The sequence below is a fragment of the Callorhinus ursinus genome, unplaced genomic scaffold (assembly GCF_003265705.2).
Source record: "Callorhinus ursinus isolate GAN/ISIS: 27379988/994484 unplaced genomic scaffold, GSC_fseal_2.0 scaffold3, whole genome shotgun sequence".
In the NCBI taxonomy this organism is placed as follows: domain Eukaryota; kingdom Metazoa; phylum Chordata; class Mammalia; order Carnivora; family Otariidae; genus Callorhinus; species Callorhinus ursinus.
Window position 1 is genome coordinate 21,823,182 of NW_027397065.1, and position 24,555 is coordinate 21,847,736.

General features: G+C 35.4%; 1 protein-coding gene and 1 long non-coding RNA gene across 4 annotated transcripts in view; both read left to right on the forward strand.

Moving 5' to 3' along the window:
* The window catches only part of LOC141371375 (uncharacterized), a 411,253-nt gene that overhangs the window by 155,823 nt on the left and 230,875 nt on the right, over positions 1 to 24,555 (forward strand). The window contains exon 3 of one of the 3 annotated variants that reach the window (XR_012376300.1): positions 10,058 to 10,326. The exons of 1 other annotated variant lie outside the window; for it this stretch is intronic. This is a non-coding gene — a long non-coding RNA (uncharacterized lncRNA). Of the gene's footprint in view, positions 1 to 10,057; positions 10,327 to 24,555 lie in introns of those variants that run through there. One more of the 3 variants, XR_012376308.1, reaches the window with a different exon arrangement.
* Positions 12,404 to 13,223, forward strand: LOC112819875 (homeobox protein NANOG-like). The gene has a single exon (XM_073886332.1). It carries the CDS (start codon positions 12,404 to 12,406, stop codon positions 13,025 to 13,027), a length of 624 nt encoding a protein of 207 aa, XP_073742433.1. The 3' UTR covers positions 13,028 to 13,223.

Sequence of the window (24,555 nt, forward strand, 5' to 3'; positions counted from 1 at the left end):
GCCCTTCATTAAGCATGGAAGGGAGGAGGAGCAGTGAACTCTGTCTAAGAGAACAGAGAGAAAAATGCCTACAATGTTTAATTTATAATAAGACTTTTTCCAATAAAGTAGTCTAAGTTATTTATTACTTTTAGTTATATATTTATTTGGTTAATGCATTATTTGTCACCTAATTTTGCCTTGAATCAGAAGACTACCAAATAAGAAGGAGTGTTTAAGAAACAATTAAGGTATCCTATTCCACTCTTAAATATAACCTCTTATTTGAAAGAAATGTCACCTCAGCAAAATGTCATTGGCAAGACATTTTTTGGCATACTGTATAAAATTCTCTGATCTGAAGTTTATCATTACCACTTATACATTTTTTGGACTATGGATTGAAATATGTAAATACCTAAATTTAATAAAATATTCAGGCTTCCAGAGTTTTAAAAATAAAATATTAGAGTGAACATATTCATTCAAGTTCTAGTATATATCATTTTAGTAATATAAGATGCCTCTTTTAATAATGTAAAGAAAAACAGCAGTCAATTTCAATGGGAAACTGTTCCATGTTGTTCTGTGCAGTGGTGATGACAACTAGTAATCAGTATTAAGTATCCATAATCGATATTAAGTATCTATACTGTATTCATCACTTGAAGGTTGAAGATTGGTCAAAAAAATTTTTTAAAGATTTTATTTATTTGACAGAGACACAGCGAGAGAAGGAACACAAGCAGGGGGAGTGGGAGAGGGAGAGAAGCAGGCTTCCTGCCAAGCAGTGAGCCCGACGCCACCCAGGCGCCCCAGATTGGTCAAAATTTTAAGAACACTATATAGTAATATATGGTCCTGGACTGTGTTGGTATTCAGTAGTGGAAACAATATCTGTATTATATTACCTCTTGCTTAATTATAAAATTGTGATATTTATTAAAATTCAGAGTGGAGTCCCTTATTTTGTTGAAAGACTCAACAAAACTCAGTTGTAACTTGTTATAAATTCTATTAAAGATTAGTGAAAAATCCCAGAAAATATTATTATCCATATTCAATACTATGGCAGTTTGATGCTCATTAGAAATTTTTTTCTTAACTAGATATTACGTGACGTAAATACTTCCTTAAACTAAGAATTCTCAGGGGCGCCTGGGTGGCTCAGTCGTTAAGCGTCTGCCTTCGGCTCAGGTCATGATCCTGGGGTCCTGGGATCGAGCCCTGCATCAGGCTCCCTGCTTGGTGGGAAGCCTGCTTCTTCCTCTCCCACTCCTCCTGCTTGTGTTCCTGCTCTCACTATCTCTGTCTCTGTCAAATAAATAAATAAAATCTTTAAGAAAAAAAAACCTAAGAATTCTCAGATTAAGGAAGAGGAAAGACTATTTTTACTGATATGAGGAAGATGTTTTAATTTTTATGTTTTAAATGTGTTGTTGCTAGGGGGATAAAATTGAAAACACTGTCTTTAATCAATGCACAATATTGTTAAATCTTTTTATTATTTTAATTAAACAGGTTTTAAAGTAGGCATATTTACTGATTGCTTTAGGAACAAAATGCTATGAGTTGAAATTTGATTACATTACCTCAGCCAACTATGTTTATGGGCATTAAGTTCCCCAGTTACAGTAGTGGCACTTTGGAATTGGTATCTACTTCTATATATACCCTTTTTGTTTGTTTGTTTGAAGTTTTTATTTAAATTCCAGTTAGTTAAGATGTAGTATAATATTGGTTTCATGAGAGGCACATGGGTGGCTCAGTCGGTTGAGTGCCCAACTCTTGATTTCGCCTCAGGTCATGATCTCAGGGTCATGAGATGGAGCCCCACATTGAGCTCCATGTTCAGTGGAGAGTCTGCTTGAGATTCTCTCTCTCCCTCTCCCTCTACCAGTCCCCTAGCTTTCAGGCATTGCTATAAATTAAATCAATCAATCAATCTTTAAAAAAAATATTAGTTTCAGGAGTAGAACTTAGTGATTCATCACTTACATATAACACCCACTGCTCATCACAAGTGCCTTCCTTTATACTCATCACCCATTTAACCCATCCCCCCACCCATCTCCCTTCCAGCATCTCTGTTTATTCTCTATAGTTAAGAGTCTGTTTTATGCTTTGCCTCTTTCTTTTTCTTCCCCCTATGTTGATCTGTTTTGTTTCTTAAATCCCACTTAGGCGTGAAATCATACGGTATTTGTATTTCTCTGAATGATTTATTTCACTTATCTTAATAGTCTATAGCTCCATCCACGTTGTTGCAAATGGCAAGATTTGATTCTTTTTTGTGGCTGAGTAATATTCTATTATGTATATATACCATATCATCTTTATCCATTCATCAGTTGTTGGACATTTGGGCTTTTGCCATAATTTGGCTATTGTTGATAATGCTGCTATAAACATCAGTTACATGTGTCCCTTGGAATCAAGTATTTTTGTATCCTTTGGGTAAATACCTAGTAGTACAAATGCTAGGTCGTAGGGTAGTTCTATTTTTAACATTTGAGGGACCTCCATACTGTTTTCCAGAGTGGCTGTACCAGTTTGCTTTCCCACCAACAGTTGAGAGGGTTCTCCTTTCTCCACATCCTCCCCAACATCTTTTGTTTTCTGTGTTGTTAATTTCAGCCATTCTGACAGGTATGAAGTGATATCTGATTGTAGTTTTGATTGGTATTTACCTGAGGATGAGTGGTGTTGAGCATTTTTTCTGTGTCTGTTAGCTATCTGGATGTCTTCTTTGGAAAAATGTCTATTCATGTCTTACACCCATTTCTTACCTGGGTTATTTGGTTTTTTTGGGTGTTGAGTGTGGTAAATTCTTTTTTTTTTTTAAAGATTGTATTTATTTGACAGAGAGAGACACAGCGAGAGAGGGAACACAAGCAGGGGGAGTGGGAGAGGGAGAAGCAGGCTTCCTGCGGAACAGGGAGCCCAATGCGGGGCTCTATCCCAGGGCTCCCGGATCATGACCTGAGCCGAAGGCAGACACTTAACGACTGAGCCACGCAGGCGCCCCGAGTGTGGTAAATTCTCTACAGAATTTGGATACTGAGCCTTTATCAGATATGTAATTTTCAAATATCTTCTCTCATTCTGAAAGTAGCCTTTTAGGTTTGTTGATTGTTTCTTTTGCTGTGCAGAAGCTTTTTATCTTGATGAAGTCCCAATTGTTTATTTTTGCTTTTCTTCCTCTTGCCTCAGGAGATGTATCTAGAAAGAAGTTGCTTCATTTGATGTCAAAGTGGTGGTTATCAGTGTTTTCCTGTAGGATTTTTATAGTTTCCTGTCTCACATTAGGTTGTTCATCCATTTTGAATTTATTTTTGTGTATGGTGTAAGAAAGTGGTCCAGTTTCATTCTTCTGCATGTTGCTGTCCAGTTTTCCCAACACCATTTGTTGAGGAGACTTTTTCCCATTGCTTATTCTGCTTTGTCAAAGATGAGTTGAACATACAACTGTGGGTTTATTTCTGGCTTTTCTATTCTGTTCCATTGATGTATGTGTCTGTTTTTGTGCCATTACCATACTGTCTTGATCACTGCAGCTTTGTAATAAAACTTGAAGTCAGGAATTGTGATGCCTTCAGCTTTGCTTTTCTTTTTCAAGATTGTTTTGGCTATCCAGAGACTTTTGTGGTTCCATACAAATTTTGGGATTGTTTATTCTAGCTCTGTGAAAAGTGCCGGTGGTATTTTAATAGGGATTGCATTAAATGTGTACATTGCTTTAGGTAGAATGACATGTTAACAATATTTGTTCTTCCAATCCATGAGCATGGAATGTCTTTCCATTACTCTGTGTCCTCCTCAATTTCTCTCGTAAGTGTTCTATAGTTTTCAGAGTACAGATCTTTTGCCTCTTTGGTTAGGTTTACTCCTAGATATCCTATGGGTTTTGGTGCAATTGTAAATGAGATTGATTCCTTGATTTTTCTGTCTGCTTCTTCATTACTGATGTATAGAAATGCAACAGATTTCTGTGTATCCTTCAACTTTACTGAATTTGTGTATCAGTTCTAGCAGCTTTTGGGTGGAGTCTTTTGGGTTTTTCTACATAGAGTATCATGTAGTCTGCAAATAGTGAAAGTTTGACTTCTTTATTGCAAATCTGGATGCCTTTTATTTTGTTGTTGTTGTTGTCTGATTGCTGAGGCTAGGACTTCAGTACTATGTTAAATAACAATGGTAACATGCCTGTCTTGTTGCTGACCTGAGAGGAAAAGCTCTCAGTTTTTCCCCATTGAGGATATTAGCTGTGGGTTTTTTATATATGGCCTTTATGATGTTGAGGTTTGTTCCCTCTATCCCCACTTTGTGGAGGGTTTTTATCAAGAATGGATGCTGTACTTTATCAAAAGCTTTTTCTTCATCTATTGAGAGGATCCCATATGATTCATATCCTTTCTTTTATTAATGTAGTATAACATACTGATTGATTTGCAAATATTAAATCACCCTTATAGCCCAGGAATAAATCCCATTTGATCGTAGTGAATGATTCTTTTAATGTACTGTTGGATTCAATTTGCTAGTATTTTGTTGAGAATTTTTGCCTCTTGTTCATTAGGGATATTGCCTATAATTCTCTTTTTTGTGGGGTCTTTGTCTGGTTTTGGAATTAGAGTAATGCTGGCCTCCGTAGAATGAGTTTGGAAATTTTCTTTCCATGTCTTTTTTTTGGGGGGGCGGGGGAGGACAGTTCCAGAAGATAGGTATTAACTTCTCTTTAAATGTTTGGTGGAATTCCCCTGGGAAGGCATGTGGCCTTGGACTTTTGTTTGTTGGGAGATTTTTGATTACTGGTTCAGTTTCTTTGCTGGTTATTATCTGTGCAAATTTTCTATTTCTCCTCCTTCAGTTTTGGCAGTTTATATGTTTGTAGGAATTTATCCATTCCAGATTGCCCAATTTGTTGGCATATAATTTTTCATAATATTCCCTTATAATTGTTTGTATTTCTGTGGTGTTGGATGTGATCTCTTCTTTCTCATTTGTGATTTCATTTATTTGAGAATGTTCTCTTTCCTTTTTGATAAATTTGGCTAGAGGTTTATCAATTTTGTTAATTCTTTCAAAGAACCAGCTCCTAGTTTTATTGATCTGTTGTACTGTTTTTGTTTGTTTGTTTCTATATCACTTATTTCTGCTCTAATCTTTTATTATTTCTCTTCCTCTGCTGTCTTTAGCCTTCATTTGTTGTTCTCTTTCTAGGTCCTTTAAGTATAAGGTTAGGTTGCATATCTGAGATTTTTCTTGCTTCTTGATGTAGGCCTGTGTTGCTATACACCTCCCTCTTACAACCACTTTTGCTGCATCCCAAGGGTTTTGGACCATCATATTTCCATTTTCATTTATTTCTGTGTGTTTGTTTTTAATTTCTTCTTTAATTTCCTGATTGACGCATTCATTCTTTGGTAGCATGTTCTTTATCCTCCACTTATTTGTGGTCTTTCCAGATTTTTTTCTTGTTGTTGACTTCATGTTTCATGGAGTTGTGGTCAGAAAGATGCATGGTATGATCTCAATCTTTTTGTATTTGTTGATGGCTGATTTGTGAGCCAGTATGTGATCTATTCTGGAGAATGTCCCATGTGCACTTGAAAAGAATGTGAATTCTGCTGCTTTAGGAAGAAATGTTCTGAATGTATCTGTTAAGTCCATCTGATCCAGTGTGTCACTCAAAGCCATTGTTTCCTTGTTGATTTCTGCTTAGATAATCTGTCCATTGCAGATCTGGTGGGGTGTTAAAGTCCCCTACTATTATTGTATTATTATCAATGAGTTCCTTTATGTTTATTTTTAATTGTTTTATATATTTGAGTGCTCCCAAGTTGGGGGCATAAATATGTATAGTTGTTAGATCCTCTTGTTGGAGTTTCCCCTTTATCAAGATATAGTGCCATTCTTCACCTCTTGTTATAGTCTTTGGTTTAAAATCTAGTTTGTCTGATATAAGTATTGCTACTCCAGCTATGTTTTGACATCCATTAGTATGATAAATGGTACTCCATACTTTCACTTTCAATCTACAGGTGTCTTTAGGTCTAAAATGAGTCTCTTGTAAGCAGCATATAAATGGGTATTGTTTTCTTTTTTTTTATTCATTCTGACACCCTTTTGATTGGAGCATTTAGTCCATTTACATTCAGAGTGATTATTGACAGATTTGAAGTTAGTGCCATTTTATTACTTGTTCTGTCATTGTTTCTGGAAATTTTCTCTGTTCCTTCCTTGTCTTGTCTTATCTTAAACTTTTGTTCTTTCTTTTCCGCTCAGTGCCCCCTTTGATTTTTCTTGCAGGGGTGTTTTAGTGGTCATGAACTCCTTTATTTTTTGTCTGTCTGGGAAACTCTGTTCTCTCTTTCTATTCTGAATGGTAGCCTTGCCGGATAGAGTATTTGTGGCTATGTATTCTCCCCCCTCAGCATGTTCAGTGTATCATGCCACTCCTTTCTGGCTTGCCAAGTTTCTGTTAAGAAATCTGCAGCTAGCTTTATTCATTTTCCCTTGTAAGTTAAGGACTTCTTTGTCTTGTGGCTCTTAAATTTTTTTCTTTGTTGCTATATCTTGCAAATTTAATTACAGTATGTCTTGTTGTTGGCCTGCTTTTGTTGATTTTGATGGGAGTTCTCTGTGCCTTCTGGATCTGGATGTCTATTTCCTCCCCCAGAGTAGCGAAGTTTTCTGCTGTTATTTCTTGAAATTTATTTCTTGAAATAAATTTTTTGCTCCCTTTCCTTTCTTCTTCTTGACTCCTATAATATGAATGTAATTACATTTGATGGAATCACTGAGTTCCCCAAGTCTATTCTCACATCAAATTCAATTCTTTTTTTTTTAGCTTCACTAATTTCCAGTATTTTGTCTTCATATGTCACTAATTCATTCCTCTACTTCTTCCAGCCTGCTATTCATTGCATCAAGCCTGTTTTCAATTTCGTTTATTCTATTCTTCCTGTCTGATTGGTTCTTTTTAAATTTTTTATCTCTGTGTTAAGCATTTCACTGATGTCTTCTATTCTTTTCAAAAGCCCAGTGAATATCCTTATGATTGCTGCTTAAAATTCTTCATCAAGCCTGTTACTTGTGTTTGTTTTACTTAGATCTCTGGCTGTGGCCTTATCTTGTTCTTTTATTTGGGATAAATTCCTCCATCTTATCATTTTTTCCTAAGTTTGTGCCGTCTTCTGTGTGTTGGAAAAGCCAGTTATGTCTCCTGCTCCTGAAAGTAATGACCTTATGAAGAACAGGTCATGTAGTGCCCAGGGCATGGCGCTTCAGGGTGTGTCTCCAGTGTGTGCTGCATGGGCTCTGCTGTTATCTTTTTGCTGCTCTATCCTTCAGGCCAAGCATACTCAGAGGCTCAACTTGCCTGCTGTTTGGTCCCTGGCCTGAATGTGGTGAGTTTTAACTAGGTGTGCCCTTGTCTGCTTATGAGATGAGAACAGACACCAATTTTACCTGATCTGAGGCCCTAGAGAACTCTCTGGTTGGGAGATGTTCTGTGGGCAGGGGTTTGTGCTGGTCTTCTCAGGGAGGGGCCTGCCTTGCTTGACTGAGAAGGGCAGCCCCACCAGAGAGTAGGAAGGTGGGGCTTGGTGTAAGCAAGTTTGGCAGCCAGTGTCAGTGCTGCACTGCTTCCCACAGGTGGCTCAATGTTTATGATAAGGGGTGGGGGAGGAAAATGGTGCCAGCCAGCTCCCTCATTCCCCGAGAGGTGTCTCCAGGAATGCTGCCTCTCAGGACTATGTTCCAGAAGATCCCAGGCATTTTTCAGATAGCTGGGGTTGTTCAATCCACCTGGGGTTGTTTGCCTGCCTTCTCTCCTGGAGCTACTCAGTGCTCCTGGGCTCTATGCCAGCCAAGCCCACTGACCTCTAAAACTCTTGGAATGAAATTCAGACCCTTCATTCTCCAAGCCAGTGGCTTTGGGGAAGTGTCCTCCTTGTGCGTATCCCTATGTGCTCCTTTCTCCTACCCTTCTCCACAACCATGGCTCCCTTCCCTCTGCAGAACCGATAACCCATTTCTCCCTTAAACCATGTCTCCACACTTTCTACCTTCTTCAATGTGGCCTCCTCTCTCCCTTTAGTTGTTTGTTCTGTCAATCTTTAGGTCAATTTCTGGGGTATTTAGGATGATTTGATACTTATCTAGTGTATATGTGACAAGATAAGCCTAGGGTCCTCCTACTCCACTGTGATCATCCTCCCCTCCCTGAAAATTTTCTAAAATAATAAAAAAACACCAAAATACAGATCTAAGAAGCTCAGAAAACACCAAGCAAAATACATGTTTGAAAGAGAAAGAAATTTATATATATCTTTATATTACCTCAGACATATCATATTCCTACTTGTGAAAATCATTGAAGATACTGTCTTGAAGGCAGCCAGAGATAAAAAGACACATGACATGCGGAGGGAGCAAAGGATTACAGCAAACTTTGTACAGAAAGTATGTAAGCCGGAAAACAATAGAGTGACAGATTTAGAGTACTGAGGTAAGGAAGGCAACTGCCTACCCAGAATTCTATAAGTGGTGAAAATATTTTTCAAAAATAAAGGAGAAACAAAAATTGAGAGAATTCATTACCAGTACTCATATACTGAAGAAATATAAAAAGGATATCCTTTAAGCAGAAGGAATATATTGACAGAAAGTCAAATCTACATAAAGAAACACTTCTAAAGGCAATATAAAGACTCAGACTAAATTAAAACAAACAATGGTCATTTCAACATGACAAAAATGAGTCTATATACTTCACTGGAATATTAGATATTAGAAAATGATAAGCAGTAGAATAGGAGATATATCTAATAGGATTTCAGAAATAGTCTACCCTACTATTCCTGGAAGATAATAATGATGATGATATGATGATGAAGATTATGACAACTATATGCAGGGCAAATCTTTAGGCACTTTACGTATGTTAAAGTCTTTACTATTCACCACATATGATGAGGTAGGAGACATTATTATCACCATTTTTACCAGTGAGAAAACTGAGGACCAACAAGATTAAATACTTGACCAGGGTCACACAATCTGGAACTACAGCATCTGTATCTACTACACACAATCAAAAGTACTTCTGTGATAACTTTCTTTTTCTTTTTCTTTCTTTTCTTTTGTTTTGTTTTATTTTGTTTTGTTATGTTATGTTAGTCACCATACAATACCTCATTAGTTTTTGATGTAGTGTTCCACGATTCATTGTTTTCATATAACACCCAGTGCTCCATGCAATACGTGCCCTCCTTAATACCCATCACCGGGCTAGCCCATCCCCCCACTGCCCTCCCCTCTAGAACCTTCAGTTTGTTTCTCAGAGTCCATAGTCTCTCATGGTTCATCTCCCCCTCTGATTCCCCCCCTTCATTTTTCCCTTCCTTCTGTGATAACTTTCAAAGCAGATATTTTTGAAGGAAATCTTCATGATATCCCATGGGCCTTTTATTGATGATATGCTAAGGTAGTAATAGCAGAACTGGCAATATTTTTAATTAACAAATAAATGCATCCTCCTTTACATTAATGAGTAAGATTTTCTTTTTGACTCTTAATAATCTCAAAACCTAAGTTTTAGATGTGAAAAAATAAATTGTGATTTCTTCTAAAAAGCGATGTTTTTAATAAATGTTTATGAACCTAGTACATAAGATATAAGCTGTTCTCTATATTATGCATTGGATTTGTTCACCTTACAGTCTCTACAATACTCTAGTAAAATGTATTTAAAGAAACATATAGGAATCAGTTAATGTGCTGTTACTAGTGTTGCCATATTCATAATAGAATGGTGCTTAATTATGCTATTTTAATAGCCATGTAACTTAAATTACTGAATATTCACAAAATAATATGCTTAATTGGTACATCATTCAGTGTAATTTCAGTCACTTTAAGCATCAACACCTTGGGGTGTTCAGTATTTCAGAAATGTGATAATATGTTTCAATATAAATTATTTACTATGGATGCAGTGTAGCAGAAATGTAAGTATAAACAACTTAGAGGTTAGAAATAAGTCCTTAAATTTGGATTACTTGCACTGCAGCATTGCTTCCAGCAGCAGGAGGAAGGAAGGAAATAAAGGAACAAGGAAAGGACGGGAAGAAAGAAAGAAAAAAGGAAGGAAGGAAGAGAAAGAAAAGAAAGAAAACAGAAAGAGGAAAGAAAGAAAGAAAGAGAAAGAAAGAAAAAAGATCAATTAGTAAGAGACTTACAAAATAAATTACTATATTAGTACAGTTTGCTGATCTATTTCTGGTTCCTCACTGTCTAGGGTCATGGTAGGATGAACTTCCCTTGGCCCATGAAGTTTGGCATCCACCATAAATTTTAGCATACATTACCTGGTCATTTCTGGACTGAAATCTTAAGAGCTTAGATGTGTTTTACTATATTTTCTCTTTGCACTGACACTCAGCAAATCTTCAGATGGTGGCTGCTTGGTCATTCGGGGTCCAACAGAGAAGAAGATTAAGGGCAGAGCCCACAAGAAACCTGTAATAAACGTGTCTCGTGAGACATAAAGAAGTCTTTGTTGTTTTAAACCAAAAAGATTATGGATGTCATTATTACTATATGATTATTTACCCTATGTTGATGTATATTTTATAATCATAAACTGAAATACTGCATTTCTATTTAAAAGCATAAGATTCATCTATATATCAAATGGAATTAAAAGTATAAAGTTCATCTACATGTTGAATATATATATATACATATATAAAATTAAAAAAATCTGGACTCTGTGATTGAAGGAGCTGGGTAATGCAATATTACAGACTAATGCACAGTGATAGAGAGAGAGCAGTTGAGATAGATAGTAATGGTTTTTTTCTTCTGAAGGAAAAATGTTTTCTGATAAACAATGTAGTAAAGGAAATCAACTGCCTTATAGCCACATAGCTTGGATTAGGAAAAGTACTTAGTAATATTTTTCAAATCTGTTAAATCTAATAGGAAAGTTTCTCATAGACTACCCTGGGAGACTGAATAAATGTTAAATAATTATCCCTTACCATAAAGGCTGTCCTTGAATATACACAATTATGTAAATGAGGCAAAATGTTGGGCATTCAGTATTTTTGAAACTAAGTAAGAAAGGACATAAAATACTAACAAACACCAGTATTTGTTTATATTATGTTCAAAACACTAACTTTAAAAGCCCCAACTTTATTTTCATATTTTTCTATATAACAATTTTTTAAAGATTTATTTACTTATTTTAGAGAGTGAGAGAGAGACAACACGAGTAGGGGGGAGGGCAGAGGGAGATGGAGAGAGAGAATCCTTAAGCAGACTCTCAACTGAGCACTGAGCCTATAGGGCTTGATCCCAGGACCTTGTGAACATGACCTGAGCTGAAATCAAAAGTCTGCAGTTTCATATCTCTACTAAATATCTACAGAGACAAACTACTAGCTTAAAACAATTGTTACATACTTTAAATCTCTTTTAAATGAAAAAAATTGATTACCAATCTTCAAGTTAGATTACTTGATAAATAAAACTTTCTAAACAATTGACAAAGCAAATGTATGAAATAATATTTGATACCTTACCTCAGGAAAGGGCCTCTTATTTTATCTCACAAAAAAGTACATAGGACAGTGCCACAATAAAGTGCAAAATTGAAAGTATGGCTTTGGCTTTATTGTTGTTTTTTAATATAAAGGAAAATTTTATTGAAAACATTGAGAATTCAATTGATACTTATTAAAATATTTGTCATCTATACATTAAAATATCTAATGTATTCTGAAAAGAACAAAATTTGTAATATTATGCTGTTGATACTTAATTACTATTGCAATATAATGCTTACTTGTAAATATTCAGATTTGTTTTAGCAGTACCTTAAAATAACTTCTTAAAATAATATTGGTCATCTTTTCCTACTGACCAGTTTTATCTATTTATTTGAATAATTATTTCACATCTGGTAATTGTACACCTAAAGATAGGGAGGCAAAAGAATTTTTCCTTGGTTGTGTATAAAAACTTTCCAGAGAAAAGTGGGAAAATGGGAAAATATCCTCTAATGGAAAGCCAAACAAGATCAAATTTCTTTACTCATGCACAAAAGCTAAATTGAAAGCCTGGCTTGTCAGCAAATGTTTAACTACAATGTAATCCATGCCTACCTCTAGGACCCTAATTGGAAATTCCAAAATAGTTGAACTAGAAGATATTCCACATAGTAATCTTATAGCAACATTTCCTTAAAATTTGGTACTCTATCTTTTCATTAAATATTCATCATTCTGAGTATAAACTTCTTCAGAATACTCTTCTTTTAAAGGAAACTGGAAAGAAATTTGACTTTAAGAATAGAAATTTTCAATTGATAGGAAAATATCTATTAGCTATAGATAAAATTGTAATAGTCATGAAGAAACAGAAGATCAGGACCGTGTTCTCTCAGGCCCAACTCTACGTCCTCAATGATCGATTTCAGAGACAGAAATACCTCAGTCTCCAGCAGATGCAAGAACTTTCCAACATTCTGAACCTTAGCTATAAGCAGGTGAAGACCTGGTTCCAGAACCAGAGAATGAAATGTAAGAGGTGGCAGAAAAACCATTGGCCAAAGGAGAGCAAGAGTGTGACTCAGAACAGCACAGCAACCGCACAATACCCAGGCTTCTATTCCTACCACCAGGGATACCTGAGGAACACTTCTGGAAACCTTCCACTATGGAGCAACCAGACCTGGAACAGCCAGTCTTGGAGCAACCACTCCTGGAACGGCCAGTCTTGGGGCAACCATTCCTGGGCCAGTCAGACCTGGTGCCCCCAAGCCTGGAACAATCAGCTCCAGAACTGTGGAGAGGAATCCCTGCAGCCCCAGATCCAGTTCCAGCAAAATTCCATCAGCGATTTGGAGTCCATCTTAGCAACTTCTGGGGAAAGCCATAGTGTAATACAACAATCCGCTAAGTATTTTAGTACCCAGCAAATAATGGATTTGTTCCCAAATTACTCTGTGAACATAGAGCCTGAAGATGTGTGACGATGAGTATATTATTCGATCTCAGTTTGGGTGGTGGCTGTATTACTTCTAGGCTTTGTCTTCTAGGGCCCTCTATAGATCTCGGCCTCGATAATCTGTTTCCCATTGTTCTTATTGTGTCCACTGAGGGGGTACGATTGGAGTCAAAGAGGTTTCAGGAGCGTTGGCTACTCTGGACAACATGAGAAAAGGTGTTTCTGGCTATAGGTGACTAGATACAATCCTAATGTGGATCTCTTTAGGCTCTAGAATCTAACTTCAAGAATAGGAAGTGAAGATACAAAGATGTGGGATGAGGGATAATTTGTATTTTCTGAGATTGTGGGGCTTTTCTTGTTAATAACCTCAATTACTACCGGTGAGGGGTTAAGCTATCGTGTGCTTCATTGATTTCCTCTGTCCCTTGTGATGTTTTACTAGCACTGTTAATTTGTTCGTTATTCTAGGATTTGTAGAAAGATGTTTTGTATTTTAATGTATCATGATAATAGTGCCCGTTTGGCTGATTGGTTTATAGGTTTAAGTACAAATAAATAAAGTACCCACTTTAAAAAAAAAATTGTAATAGTCATGTTTTACCACCAAATAATGAAATACCACCATAAAAACCTATGAAACATAATAAGGATAATGAAAAGAAGTGCTCATAAAGAGAATCTTCATCAGCATCAGAGTAAATGGCATCTAAGCAAATCTAAGTTTAATATCATAGTGATAGAAATAAAGAAGAAAACAATTACAATGAAGACTTCCTACCTTTCAGGTCATATAAAAATGAAAATAACAATGTAGATTGTTGTTATATTAAAGGAAGCAGCCTCTCCCAGGACTTCCAGAATGTAAGGAGACAAGGGTTCATACAGTACCTACTTACTAGCCGGTCAAATGACTATCTAGCCAGCAGCAGGTAGTTAAGTTGTACTGAAGCCAAAGGAAAATGTAGGAGAATAAGGTAAGGACTCCAGCGGGGCCACAGGCAAATTTTCCTTCATCTGTTCACTCAGGTATTCATTTAGCACAGATTTATTATGTAGCTAGTATATGGTAGACACTGTCCTAGATATAGCAGATATAAAGATGAATAAAACAATGTCCTGTTCTCTCAAAGGACTAAATCTAGTAAAGGAACACAAATAGATGAACAAATTGATGCAACAGGGCATTGGAGGTGCTCAGATAGAAGCAGTGAAGTCAGTTCTGCCTTCAGTTTGAATAACTTTTTGAAAATTTCCCCTCCAATTAAGCAGAACAATTTTTTCCTGCATCCTAGGATCCTTGTTCCATATTTAGATAGAATCTGAGAGATGATACTAATTACATTATCAGAATATACATAATTAAATGACAATTGAGTGGCATATACAAAATTTTCTGAAGGAGTATGTAGAGGGGAATAATGTGGGCTGGAGTACTAAGACATGAAGTCAGAGGCAAGATGGAATTAAAGAGAGATGGGAAAAGAGTCTGTAGTTAAGTACGTAGGTACATTGGATTTATACTGTAGGTATGAGAGAAACCATTTTTATGTTCTTTGGTGTATCTGCATCCTTGCAAAAGCTTTCTAATGATGTTCCATCATACCTGCTTTTTAACTGGTTCTTTTATGAAAACCTTAAGTATTTATTTTTATTTTTCTTGTTATTGGTTCTTTCTCCTCAGTTCTTTCCTGTTGGCCGTATTTTTATTAGATCCTTTAAATATTTATCTTGGTTACTTTAAAGTTGCTATCTGATTGTTTTAATATTTGGCTTCTCTAATAAATCTGATGATTTTGAATTCTTTATTCCATGATATTGGTGTGTGTGTGTGTGTGTGTGTGTGTGTGTGTGTGTGTGTACTGTAATTTTGATTGAACACTGACATTGTATGTAGGAAAAAGACCAAAGTCAATATTATTTATACCTAGAAGTGGGCAGCCTCACCTGCCAGACCATTATTGTGGGAGATTGAGTTAAATGAAGTAGAGACTGAGATGGATTTCCATTTTGCCATTTCTGTCCTGTCCATTAATTCACCAGAGTCCAGTTCCTCCAGAGAAGGGCTGCTATTACCTTGTGCTTAAACTGTGGCTTGGGATTCTGAATGGTTTTTCTCATTGTTATCGCTCAACCTTCAGCTTTTAGTGGTCCTAACACATACCTGTGCCCCTGAGGAGGTCCTTCAGCACACTCTTACCCCTCCCCCCGTGGTAAATTGATTTTCTTGTTGGTGGGAGCAATGTAGCTTCTGTTCTCCTGGCACAACTTCAGTCTTCCACAGGGACCTGTGCTCCCAAGTGCTCAGTTTCTCAACACTCCTACTCTTCTAATGACAGCCAGTTTCTGCTTTGTGTCTATGTCTTCTTGAGTAGAGGAGTTTCCTGACTCCCAGAAAGAGCAGGCCTTTCCTTTTTATCGTAAAGAGGGTTCATTGATCCTCCTCAGAAGTAGAGGACTTTTGCTTTTACCCAACCACCAAAAGCAATGAATATTTGCCTTGACCCTGGAGGTGACAGTGTTTGTTGCCACCGGTGCCTTTAAGATTTTGCTACATGATGGAGTATGTCTAGGGAAGAAGGTGATGTTCAATTCTTGTCCCGCAGTATCTGATCACCTCCTGTCTACTGAGTTCCCAAGGGGACTCTCACCTGTTCCCTGCCCTGCCCCCCCTTCAGTCTTTGTTTCTTTTTCTTTTTCTTTTTTTTAAGATTTCATTTATTTATATGAGAGAGAAAGAAAGAGAGAGCATGAGCAGGGGGAGGGGCAGAGGAAGAAGCCCACTCCCAGCTGAGCAGGGAGCCTGATGCAGGACTCAATCCCAGGCCTATCCAGGCCCCTGGGATCATGCCCTGAGACAAAGGCAGATGCTTAACTCACTGAGCCACCCAGGCGTTGCCCACCCTCCACCCCCACCCCAGTCTTTCTTGTGAGTACCTAGCAAAGGATCAGGGGAAAGAATTTATGAGTGAGTGCAGACTATCTTGTGTCTTTGGCTCCCAGTGATTCAAAACTAACATGTTAGCCTATATCAAGGCTTTAAGGATCTGTAAAATTTTAGCTGATTTCTTCTTACCTGCTTGTACGGTGGTCACTTTTTCTTCCAGAAAACTGCCAAAGTGAAACAAATGCTATGACTCATTTTTCCTTTGTTGTCACTTTTTGTAATATAATTACCTACCTTGCAACTGTAGTTTTCAGATGGTTTTAGGAAAAATTATGATTTTTGCCAATTACCTGCCTTTTTTCTTCTTAAGTGGTGACATTCTTTTGCTAATTTCTATATCTAATCAGAAAACAAGAGCTAATGTTTTCTTTGAATTATCAACTTAAGTCTTCTTGATATTTCCTTAATAAGAAAGGAGACTGAAGAGGATTTGCTTAATAATTATTCAGTATTTTACATTGCTTTGAGGCTTGGCCAAATGTAGTACTAACCAAAATTTTTGTTAACAATAGTGCAGGTTTTCTAGAAATGAATATAATAAAATATGCACTGATATATCATTAAGCTGTAGCCTTGCTTTTTGAGTAAATACATTTAATCATATCTCAGGCTTCTCTGTAGAGATAGAGTTAACTTCTCTGATTTTTCTCTTTCTAGAAATAAATGGAATAATGTATGATGGAATAATGTAATAATATTCAAACTTTTTACTCATGCAGCTCTTTCATCAAATGAAAGTTGCATATATTCTTAATATAGAATTATCAGGAGAGTAGGAATGATCTATTTAAAAGTTGGGAGGGGGAAGATGAAACGGTAACTTTCTGTTCTGCTCTGCATCTGTCCCTCAAAACTCCAGAGTGGGCCATGAGCAGCCTCAGAGTAAACTGGGGATTTCTCAGTAAAATAAAGCCAAACTAGCCCAGACCTTCTCAATCTGAATTGTTGGAAATAAAGCCCAAGCATGTGTATTTTAATCTGCTCTTTAGGTAATTCTCATGCTCAGTTGGGCATTTTGTAGCATATATTAAGACCACTGAAAATAGCAGAAAATTACCATTTTAATTTGACTCTCTAATTTATCAAATAAGTACTCATGTACAATAGTTTAAATAGTAACATTCAAACTCTGAAGCACGAATTTCACTAAACTTTCAGAAAGTCTTATACCAAAGACCATCTCCACATTTTTTTCTAAATAGTTTTGATTTACTGTTTTATAAGAGAAGTGCCAAATTAAAAATTGCTAAATGGAATGGTATATGAAAATATAGAAATTAGGAAATACAAAAGTGATACATTATAGTTATTTTTCCAGTTAAAATATGCCAGCTCTTTTTATACACTAGAAATGGAAAATAAATACTTGTTTTAAAATAAGCTACAAGAACTATTATTTTAAAATTGGCAATCATGTGAAACACATACCCAAAGCTTCTGGCATTTTATAATACATCTATTGAGACTGTATGAAATCTTATCTGAGAAGTGTTAAAACATATTTAAAGAAGAGTTACAAAAAACAATTTAGCATAGAATAATCATAGGATCTGTCTGTTAAATTTCCTCATTTATAACTAATTGTGCATAAAGAAATGTTGAGGGTGCCTGGATGGCTCAGTCGTTAGGCAACTGCCTTCGGCTCAGGTCATATTCCCAGGATACTGGGATCGAGCCCCTCATCAGGGCCCCTGCTCGGGAGGAAGCCTGCTTCTCCCTCTCCCACTCCCCCTGCTTGTGTTCCCTCTCTCGCTCTCTCTGTCAAATAAATAAATAAAATCTTAAAAAAAAAAGGAAATGTTGATTTATGGTAGGTCTGGAAGTTCAGGTTGATAAGCCTCATGTATTTGAGTTTTTCAAAGTGATTTGAGTATTTTGCAACTGAAAAGAATATTTTTTTTTCTGATTCAGAGAGACTCCTATTACTTTATAAATGTTATAAAATATACAATTCACTTTTTTCAAAGTCTGGAAGAAAATTGTTAAGTGTGAAGTATGGGGAAATTATTATCTAAATGAATGAATATGACATTATTCTACTATGAAAATGCCACAAAAAGAAAACCTCCCAAAGAAAGATTCTAACTTAGAAGTGAAACCAAGAACTCTAAGGAAAGAAACTGGTGATGTGAAGCCCCCGGAGCAAGGGAACCTTGAGTTAGACCTACCCCGGAATATATAAAGGCAAGAAAACATACTCCATCTTGATTAAACCAGATTGTGTTGTGTCTTTGTTGTCACTTAAAATCCAGAGTCCTGAGGCTTTGCCCATTCCATCAAATGAGTATGAAGTATTTTTATATCATTCCCATCTACTAGCATAAAATGTATATAAGGATAATTACTGTAAGACTATGAGACTAGAGTATTCTCTTAAAATGTTGCATCTAAGGGCACCTGGGTGACTCAGTTGGTTAATCCTCTCTCTGACTCCAGATTTCAGCTCAGGTCATGATCTCACAGGTGGTCAGATTGAGCCCCTTACGGGTCTATGTGCTCGGCCGGGCATCAGTTTGAGATTCGCTCTGTCCCTCTCCTTCTGTGCCCCCAAATAAATAAACAAATCTTAAAAAAAAAAAAAAAGATTGCTTCTTAATTTTGTTCTGCCCACTTCTATTTTTCTGTGTTGGGTATGTTTATTTTCGTCTTCATTTCTTGACCAATTTGTCGTGAGTTTCTCTGTTTTTTGAATTTTTTAAATGAATAGGTTTGCTAGTTATACTATTCTCTTATTTCATTGACTTTCCTTTTTAAAATATTTTTAATCCTTAATTTAAGGTATTTTTTCTGTTTTGTTAAGCATTTTGTAATTATTTTCTTAGCTTGTTTCATATTTATTTTGATAGCTTATTTTAATAAATAATATGAAAATTTATAACATGATAAAATGATATAATTAAATGTATTAATTTTAATTCAAATATCTTATTTGTAATGTATCATAAATTTTTACTTACAACAATTAAATGAAATTAGTTTCCAGTTAAAATGTTTTTTTTGGGGTGCCTGGGTGGCACAGTTGGTTAAGCATCTGCCTTTGGCTCAGGTCATGGTCCCAGGGTCCTGGGATGAGCCCCGCATCAGGTTCCCTGCTCAACGGGGAGTCGGCTTCTTCCTCTGCACCTCCCCCTGCTCATGCTTTCTTTCTCTTTCTCTCTCTCAAATAAATAAAATCTTTAAAAATAAATAAATAAATGTTACTTTCTTTTTTATTTCTTCTCTTATCCAGTGGTTAAAATTTTTAGTTTTACATACTTTTTTAAAATTTTTTATTGATTTACATACTTTTATGTTTTGTTTACCTTTAATTTCTATCTTCATTACATGCTGATTATAGAAAATGTTCTGTATAACTCCTATCTAAAACATGTTGATTTTTTGTGGCCTTCTATATTTCTAAATATCCATTTACATTCTACTAGTCTATTGTCTTTGTTTGTGTACTTGTAGGTTATTTTGTTTGTGGGTTATTTATCAATAAAAGCTTATTCATTAAATTTCTCTTCTACATCATACATCTTTTAATTTGTTCTATCAAAAACTGAAAAAAAATGTTGTCTAAAATCTGTAACTATGTTGTAGCCTTGAGTTTTTATCTTTACACAATTTTTCAGCAGATACTTTAGTATAGTATCAATCATTGCTGTGTCTAGGGTCTCGTTTCTTGAGACATGGCACCATATAAGAAAGAGATGCAATATGGAGCCACAATAAATTTACTTTTATAAATGGTATGACCGAGTTATCAGAGATATAAAATATATATGGGTCCCAAGGATCCAAAACCATCATCTTATAATTTCATCCCTTTTTTAAATGATGAAAACTCCTCTAAAACACGTACAGAACCTAAACCCAAAATACCAGACCATGTCCTAAAGCAACCAGGAGTGCTCATGAGCATTGTAATTTTTACTGAGTTCCAAGTTCTACTTGTTGGGTTTCAGCTGAGATCTTGGCTCATTACTTTGTAGTACAAGGACTCTGAAATTCCTCTCTTCATCTTACCTGTTTCTCCACATTAGCTTACTGACCTGGTACCAATCTCCTGAATTCATTAATTTAGCACACTTTATTTACATGTGTATTAATTTTATTTTGCTATGTAACAAATTATCACAAACTTAGTGACTTTAAAGAATACTCATTTATAATCTCATTTTATATGAGAAGTTCATGAATAGTGTGGTTAGGTTCTCTGCTCAGAATCTTATAAGGCTAAAACCAGGGTGTTAGCTGGGCTGTGTTCTTTCTGGAAGCTTGAAGAAGGATTACTCCCACACTCATTTAGGTTATTAGCTCGCAGTTTTAGGACTAAAGTCCCTGGTTTCTGACTGATTGTTAGCCATGAGCTGCACATAAATCCTAGTGAGGTCCCACATTCCTTACCATCTGGCCACTAATGGACAATCTCACTGATGCCAAATCCCTCTCAAGCTTTGAATCTCTGTCTCTCTAGAAAAAGCCCAGTTCTTTTTTTTTTAAGTACTTTTTTTCATTTTTTTAATTGAAGTAAAATACATATAATAAATCGAGAGATGTAGAAAGCCTTTAATTGAGAGAGATCAATTTTTTAGGCAACCCAAAAGCAGCACTTCCAGCCGAGTTTTTGCTATGGAAGGAAAGTGGATCTTTAAAACAAGAGGCAGACACTGAAGGAGGGGACAAATAGCTAGGCTACTCTCTTTCATGAGGCAAAGTCCAGGTATTATAATGTGAGCTCTAGTTTGCTTGGATTTATTTGTTTATTGATTGTTTGCTTGTTTGACATAAAATAGTGCCTTTAAATTCATAACTATGACTAACTCCTCCCATAATTTGACAGTAGTTTAGCTAAAGTATTTATATTCAAGTTGGTTTTTTTTTTTAAGATTTTATTCATTTATTGTGACAGAGAGAGAGACACAGCGAGAGAGGGAACACAAGCAGGGGGAGTTGGAGAGGGAGAAGCAGGCTTCCCGCTGAGCAGAGAGCCCTACATGGGGCTCGATCCCAGCACCCTGGGATCATGACCTGAGCCCAAGGCAGACGCTTAATGACTGAGCCACCCAGGCGCCCCTCAAGTTGTTTTCATTTCTCTTTTTCTTTTATATGGATTTTAGTGATAAGTTCAGAAAAGGAAAGTGGTTTTCAGGATTAATTTTAAGCCAGAGTAAACTAAATCAGATTTTAATAATCAAAATATATAATTCCATAATAAGATGAGTATTTTTATAAGACTCACAGTGAAACAATGAATTTTCATTGGGAATAGAAAATTGTTTTTTACATTTACATTGGAAAGTGGAACACTATGCACATTATCATAATAAATCAACATGACATCAAAACATTCTTTCAAGTCAGTCTTTCAATAAATATGTTTTGAGTGTCTACCATGGTAGAGAGACTGGGGAAAAAATGAGTATCAGAACTGTAAGGAATTTATATCTTTGCAGAGACAGAGCTAGCATACACTGGAACATAAATTCTACACACCAATTACCTACTTGGGCAGTTCAGACCATAAGCACTAAAGAACTTCAGAAGAGGACAAAATCAATATGGAGAACTCTGTGAATGAGGTAACCAGGAAATAAGAACAAATCCAATTTGGTTGGACTAAGTTATGAGAAGTTCCACCCTGTCCCCCCATGAATATATGTATGTATGTCTGTGGTCTCACAGGGAGAGACTCATCTGTTAGAACTTTAAAGCCACACAAATATATGTATAGAGACACATAACATATATATACTATATAACCCAAAGTGACAGAGTGACATGGGAAATTATCTCATTTGATAACAGAGTATAATGACATGATTATTGAAGTTTAAATTAATTTTTTGAGTCACTAATAATGTATTGATTTAAACAAATTTAGGAATGGTTGTATTTAAAAATTAATGTAACACCCATATTCATTTGGGTCACGTGGTTCTGTTCAAAAGAAATATCATAGTCTTCAGCCCTTCTCCTAGGAAGTTACCTTTTTTTTTATGTTAGGTTAATCACCATACATTACATCATTAGTTTTTGATGTAGTGTTCATGATTCATTGTTTGCTTGTAACACCTTACCTTTTGATAGGCTACAATTCATTTGGCAGAATTTCTGTTGGATGACTTCCCTAATTGGTTTTCCCCCTTAAAATGACCATGTTTTAATGTATATATTTTTTTGATTTCAAAAGCAAGTATGTGGAAAATACAAGAAAGCATGAAAGAAGAAGAAAAAAGATTAAAAAAATACATGATCTGATAAAAAAAAGAAAGAAAGAAAAGAAAGAAAGAATTAAAAAAAACTAAATGTGCCAAAATTCTCACATTCAGAGATTACTATTTTGTTTAATTTGATGTCTTTATCTTGCATAATTGTCTCTCCTGATTTTCTCATGTCATTTAAAATTTAAATGGCGATTTATAAAATGAAATTTTCTTTTGTAGTATCCCTTAGATATCAGTTTCTTAGTACATGTTCCCTTTAATTGATATCAGTTGTCATTTGTGATATCCATCTTGCAAATATATCCATCTTGTAAGCAAAATAACTTCAGAAAAAAATTGCAGAATGCACATTTAACAAATTAAAACACTAAAAAAATAATAAAAATTACTTTTTCCTAGAACACAATAGTATTGCACTAACCACAACTCTCTTTGATTATTTCAATACCTACAAAGAAACTTAAAAATTGTTACAGTAGTTTCATTTATATAAGCCTTATCAGGAAGTTTGCTTCTTAGGAAATGCTACTATCCCCTCTACCACAGAGTTTCATCTCCTTAATACAGCCTCTGAAGGCTCTTTAGTTAATGTGTATTTGAAGTATCATTCTACTCACAATGAACTGTACTGAAAAGTACCATCAAGCCTTTAGTATTGAAAGAAATCAATCTAGTGATGGTAAATGGTCTGTGGTCTCACAGGGATAGACTCATCTGTTAAAACTTTAGAGCCATACAAATCAAATATCCTTTTCTTTTGTAGAGTGCTTTATGTGGAATTAATGTATTTTAACCCACACAACACTAGCATTTTCTATTCTTGTGATATATACAGAAAACTCATTTCTTAAAGGTGCTATGAAATTAACCATTTCAATTTGATTCAGCTTTTTTCACTGATCATGATGATCAGATGTGGAGACACTGATCAGTGACCAAACAGTGATTTAACTTGTTTGTTGTTTTGTTATTTTGCACAGCCACAATTAACTATATGTGTGCCAGTAATTTGCAAAATTCTAATAACAGATTTGATAGACTCTTAAATACAGCATTGGCAATTGCCTGCAGTTTCAAAATAGCTGAATCATATCTGAACCATCCCCATGCCACCTACAATAAAATAAAACCATACAAATATATATTGTTGAGACTGAACGGACACAGAAGTGATTTTATTAAAATGACTTTTGTATTTTAAAATCGTGATCACAAGAGAGCTATAACTTTCCCAGTTTGCAATAAAGTCTAAAATCATGTGGCTTTTCCCACCTACTCCTTATGGACAAAAAAACAAAAACAAAACAAAACAAAAAACTCACATCAATTTTTCATAGAAATTTTAAGACAAACTTATCAAAGTAAATGCATAGATTCTGAAAATTTGCTAGATACAATATAGTTTTTCATTTTAACATGAATAAACATTATTCCATTTTCAAAACCATATTTAGTCACCAAACTATGGCTTTGGTTTAATTGTTTGATTTTGTTCAAGCATTTATTACTTCAGAGTAAATTTTACACTTACTTTCATGTGAATAGGGAATATGCTGACAGAGAGATTGTAGGTCTGTTTTTGTTTTCTTGTACTCTTGGGTATTAAACATTCTGTAAAAACACTTGGAAAAATGAACGACTTCATTTGGGAGAGACATTTTCATTTGAATGTAGATAATTCAACAAAATCAACAATTTTAATACAATATTAATTACTTTGGAGCACAAAGCCATAAAGGCAACAGAAGCCTAGCAATACTGAGAAGCTTCTCTCTGGGCCCAGAAAGCAAGTAAAAGCCAGGACAAGTGGTAAAAAAATTATACTGAGAACTTTTACCAAAGAGAGAACGTATTACCAAGCTACTAAGGAAAATTATTTTGCTAACAAGAATTATGTAATTTCCTCCATTGGATATCAAACATATATTTATTTAGCTTGTTACTCACATACTAATTTAAAAAAGAAAAAAAAAACATATTCTTTTGAACCTACGAGTTTATGACATACTTTGTTTTTAAGAATTCCCTGAAAGATACAAAGCTAAAATTTGGGTTAACATAGTTCATAAATTTCCTAGGAATTAAATAGTATTGCAGATAGTCCTTGAAGAGGACCCCTGGAATTTTTCAGCATTAACAAGCTTTTCGGCAAACCAAAGCAATTCAGTAAAACCATTATACAAATGTGAGAGTCTCCACATATTTTCTCTTCCCCTTATAAGCATAGATAAGTATTAAGATAGTTTTCTATACAATTCACACACACACACATACACACACTCCCTTTTGCAATATGTTAGCTATTGTTTTGGTCCTTAAGAGTGGTAGTGTCTCTTTAGGAAACACTAGTACTAAGAGAGTAGCCCTCTAAAATTCCACGACGTGCTGGGGAAAAAA

Bases quoted from the DNA above. Each gene is read 5' to 3' on its own strand.
- LOC112819875 (XM_073886332.1), top strand. From the start codon at position 12,404: ATGAAGAAACAGAAGATCAGGACCGTGTTCTCTCAGGCCCAACTCTAC.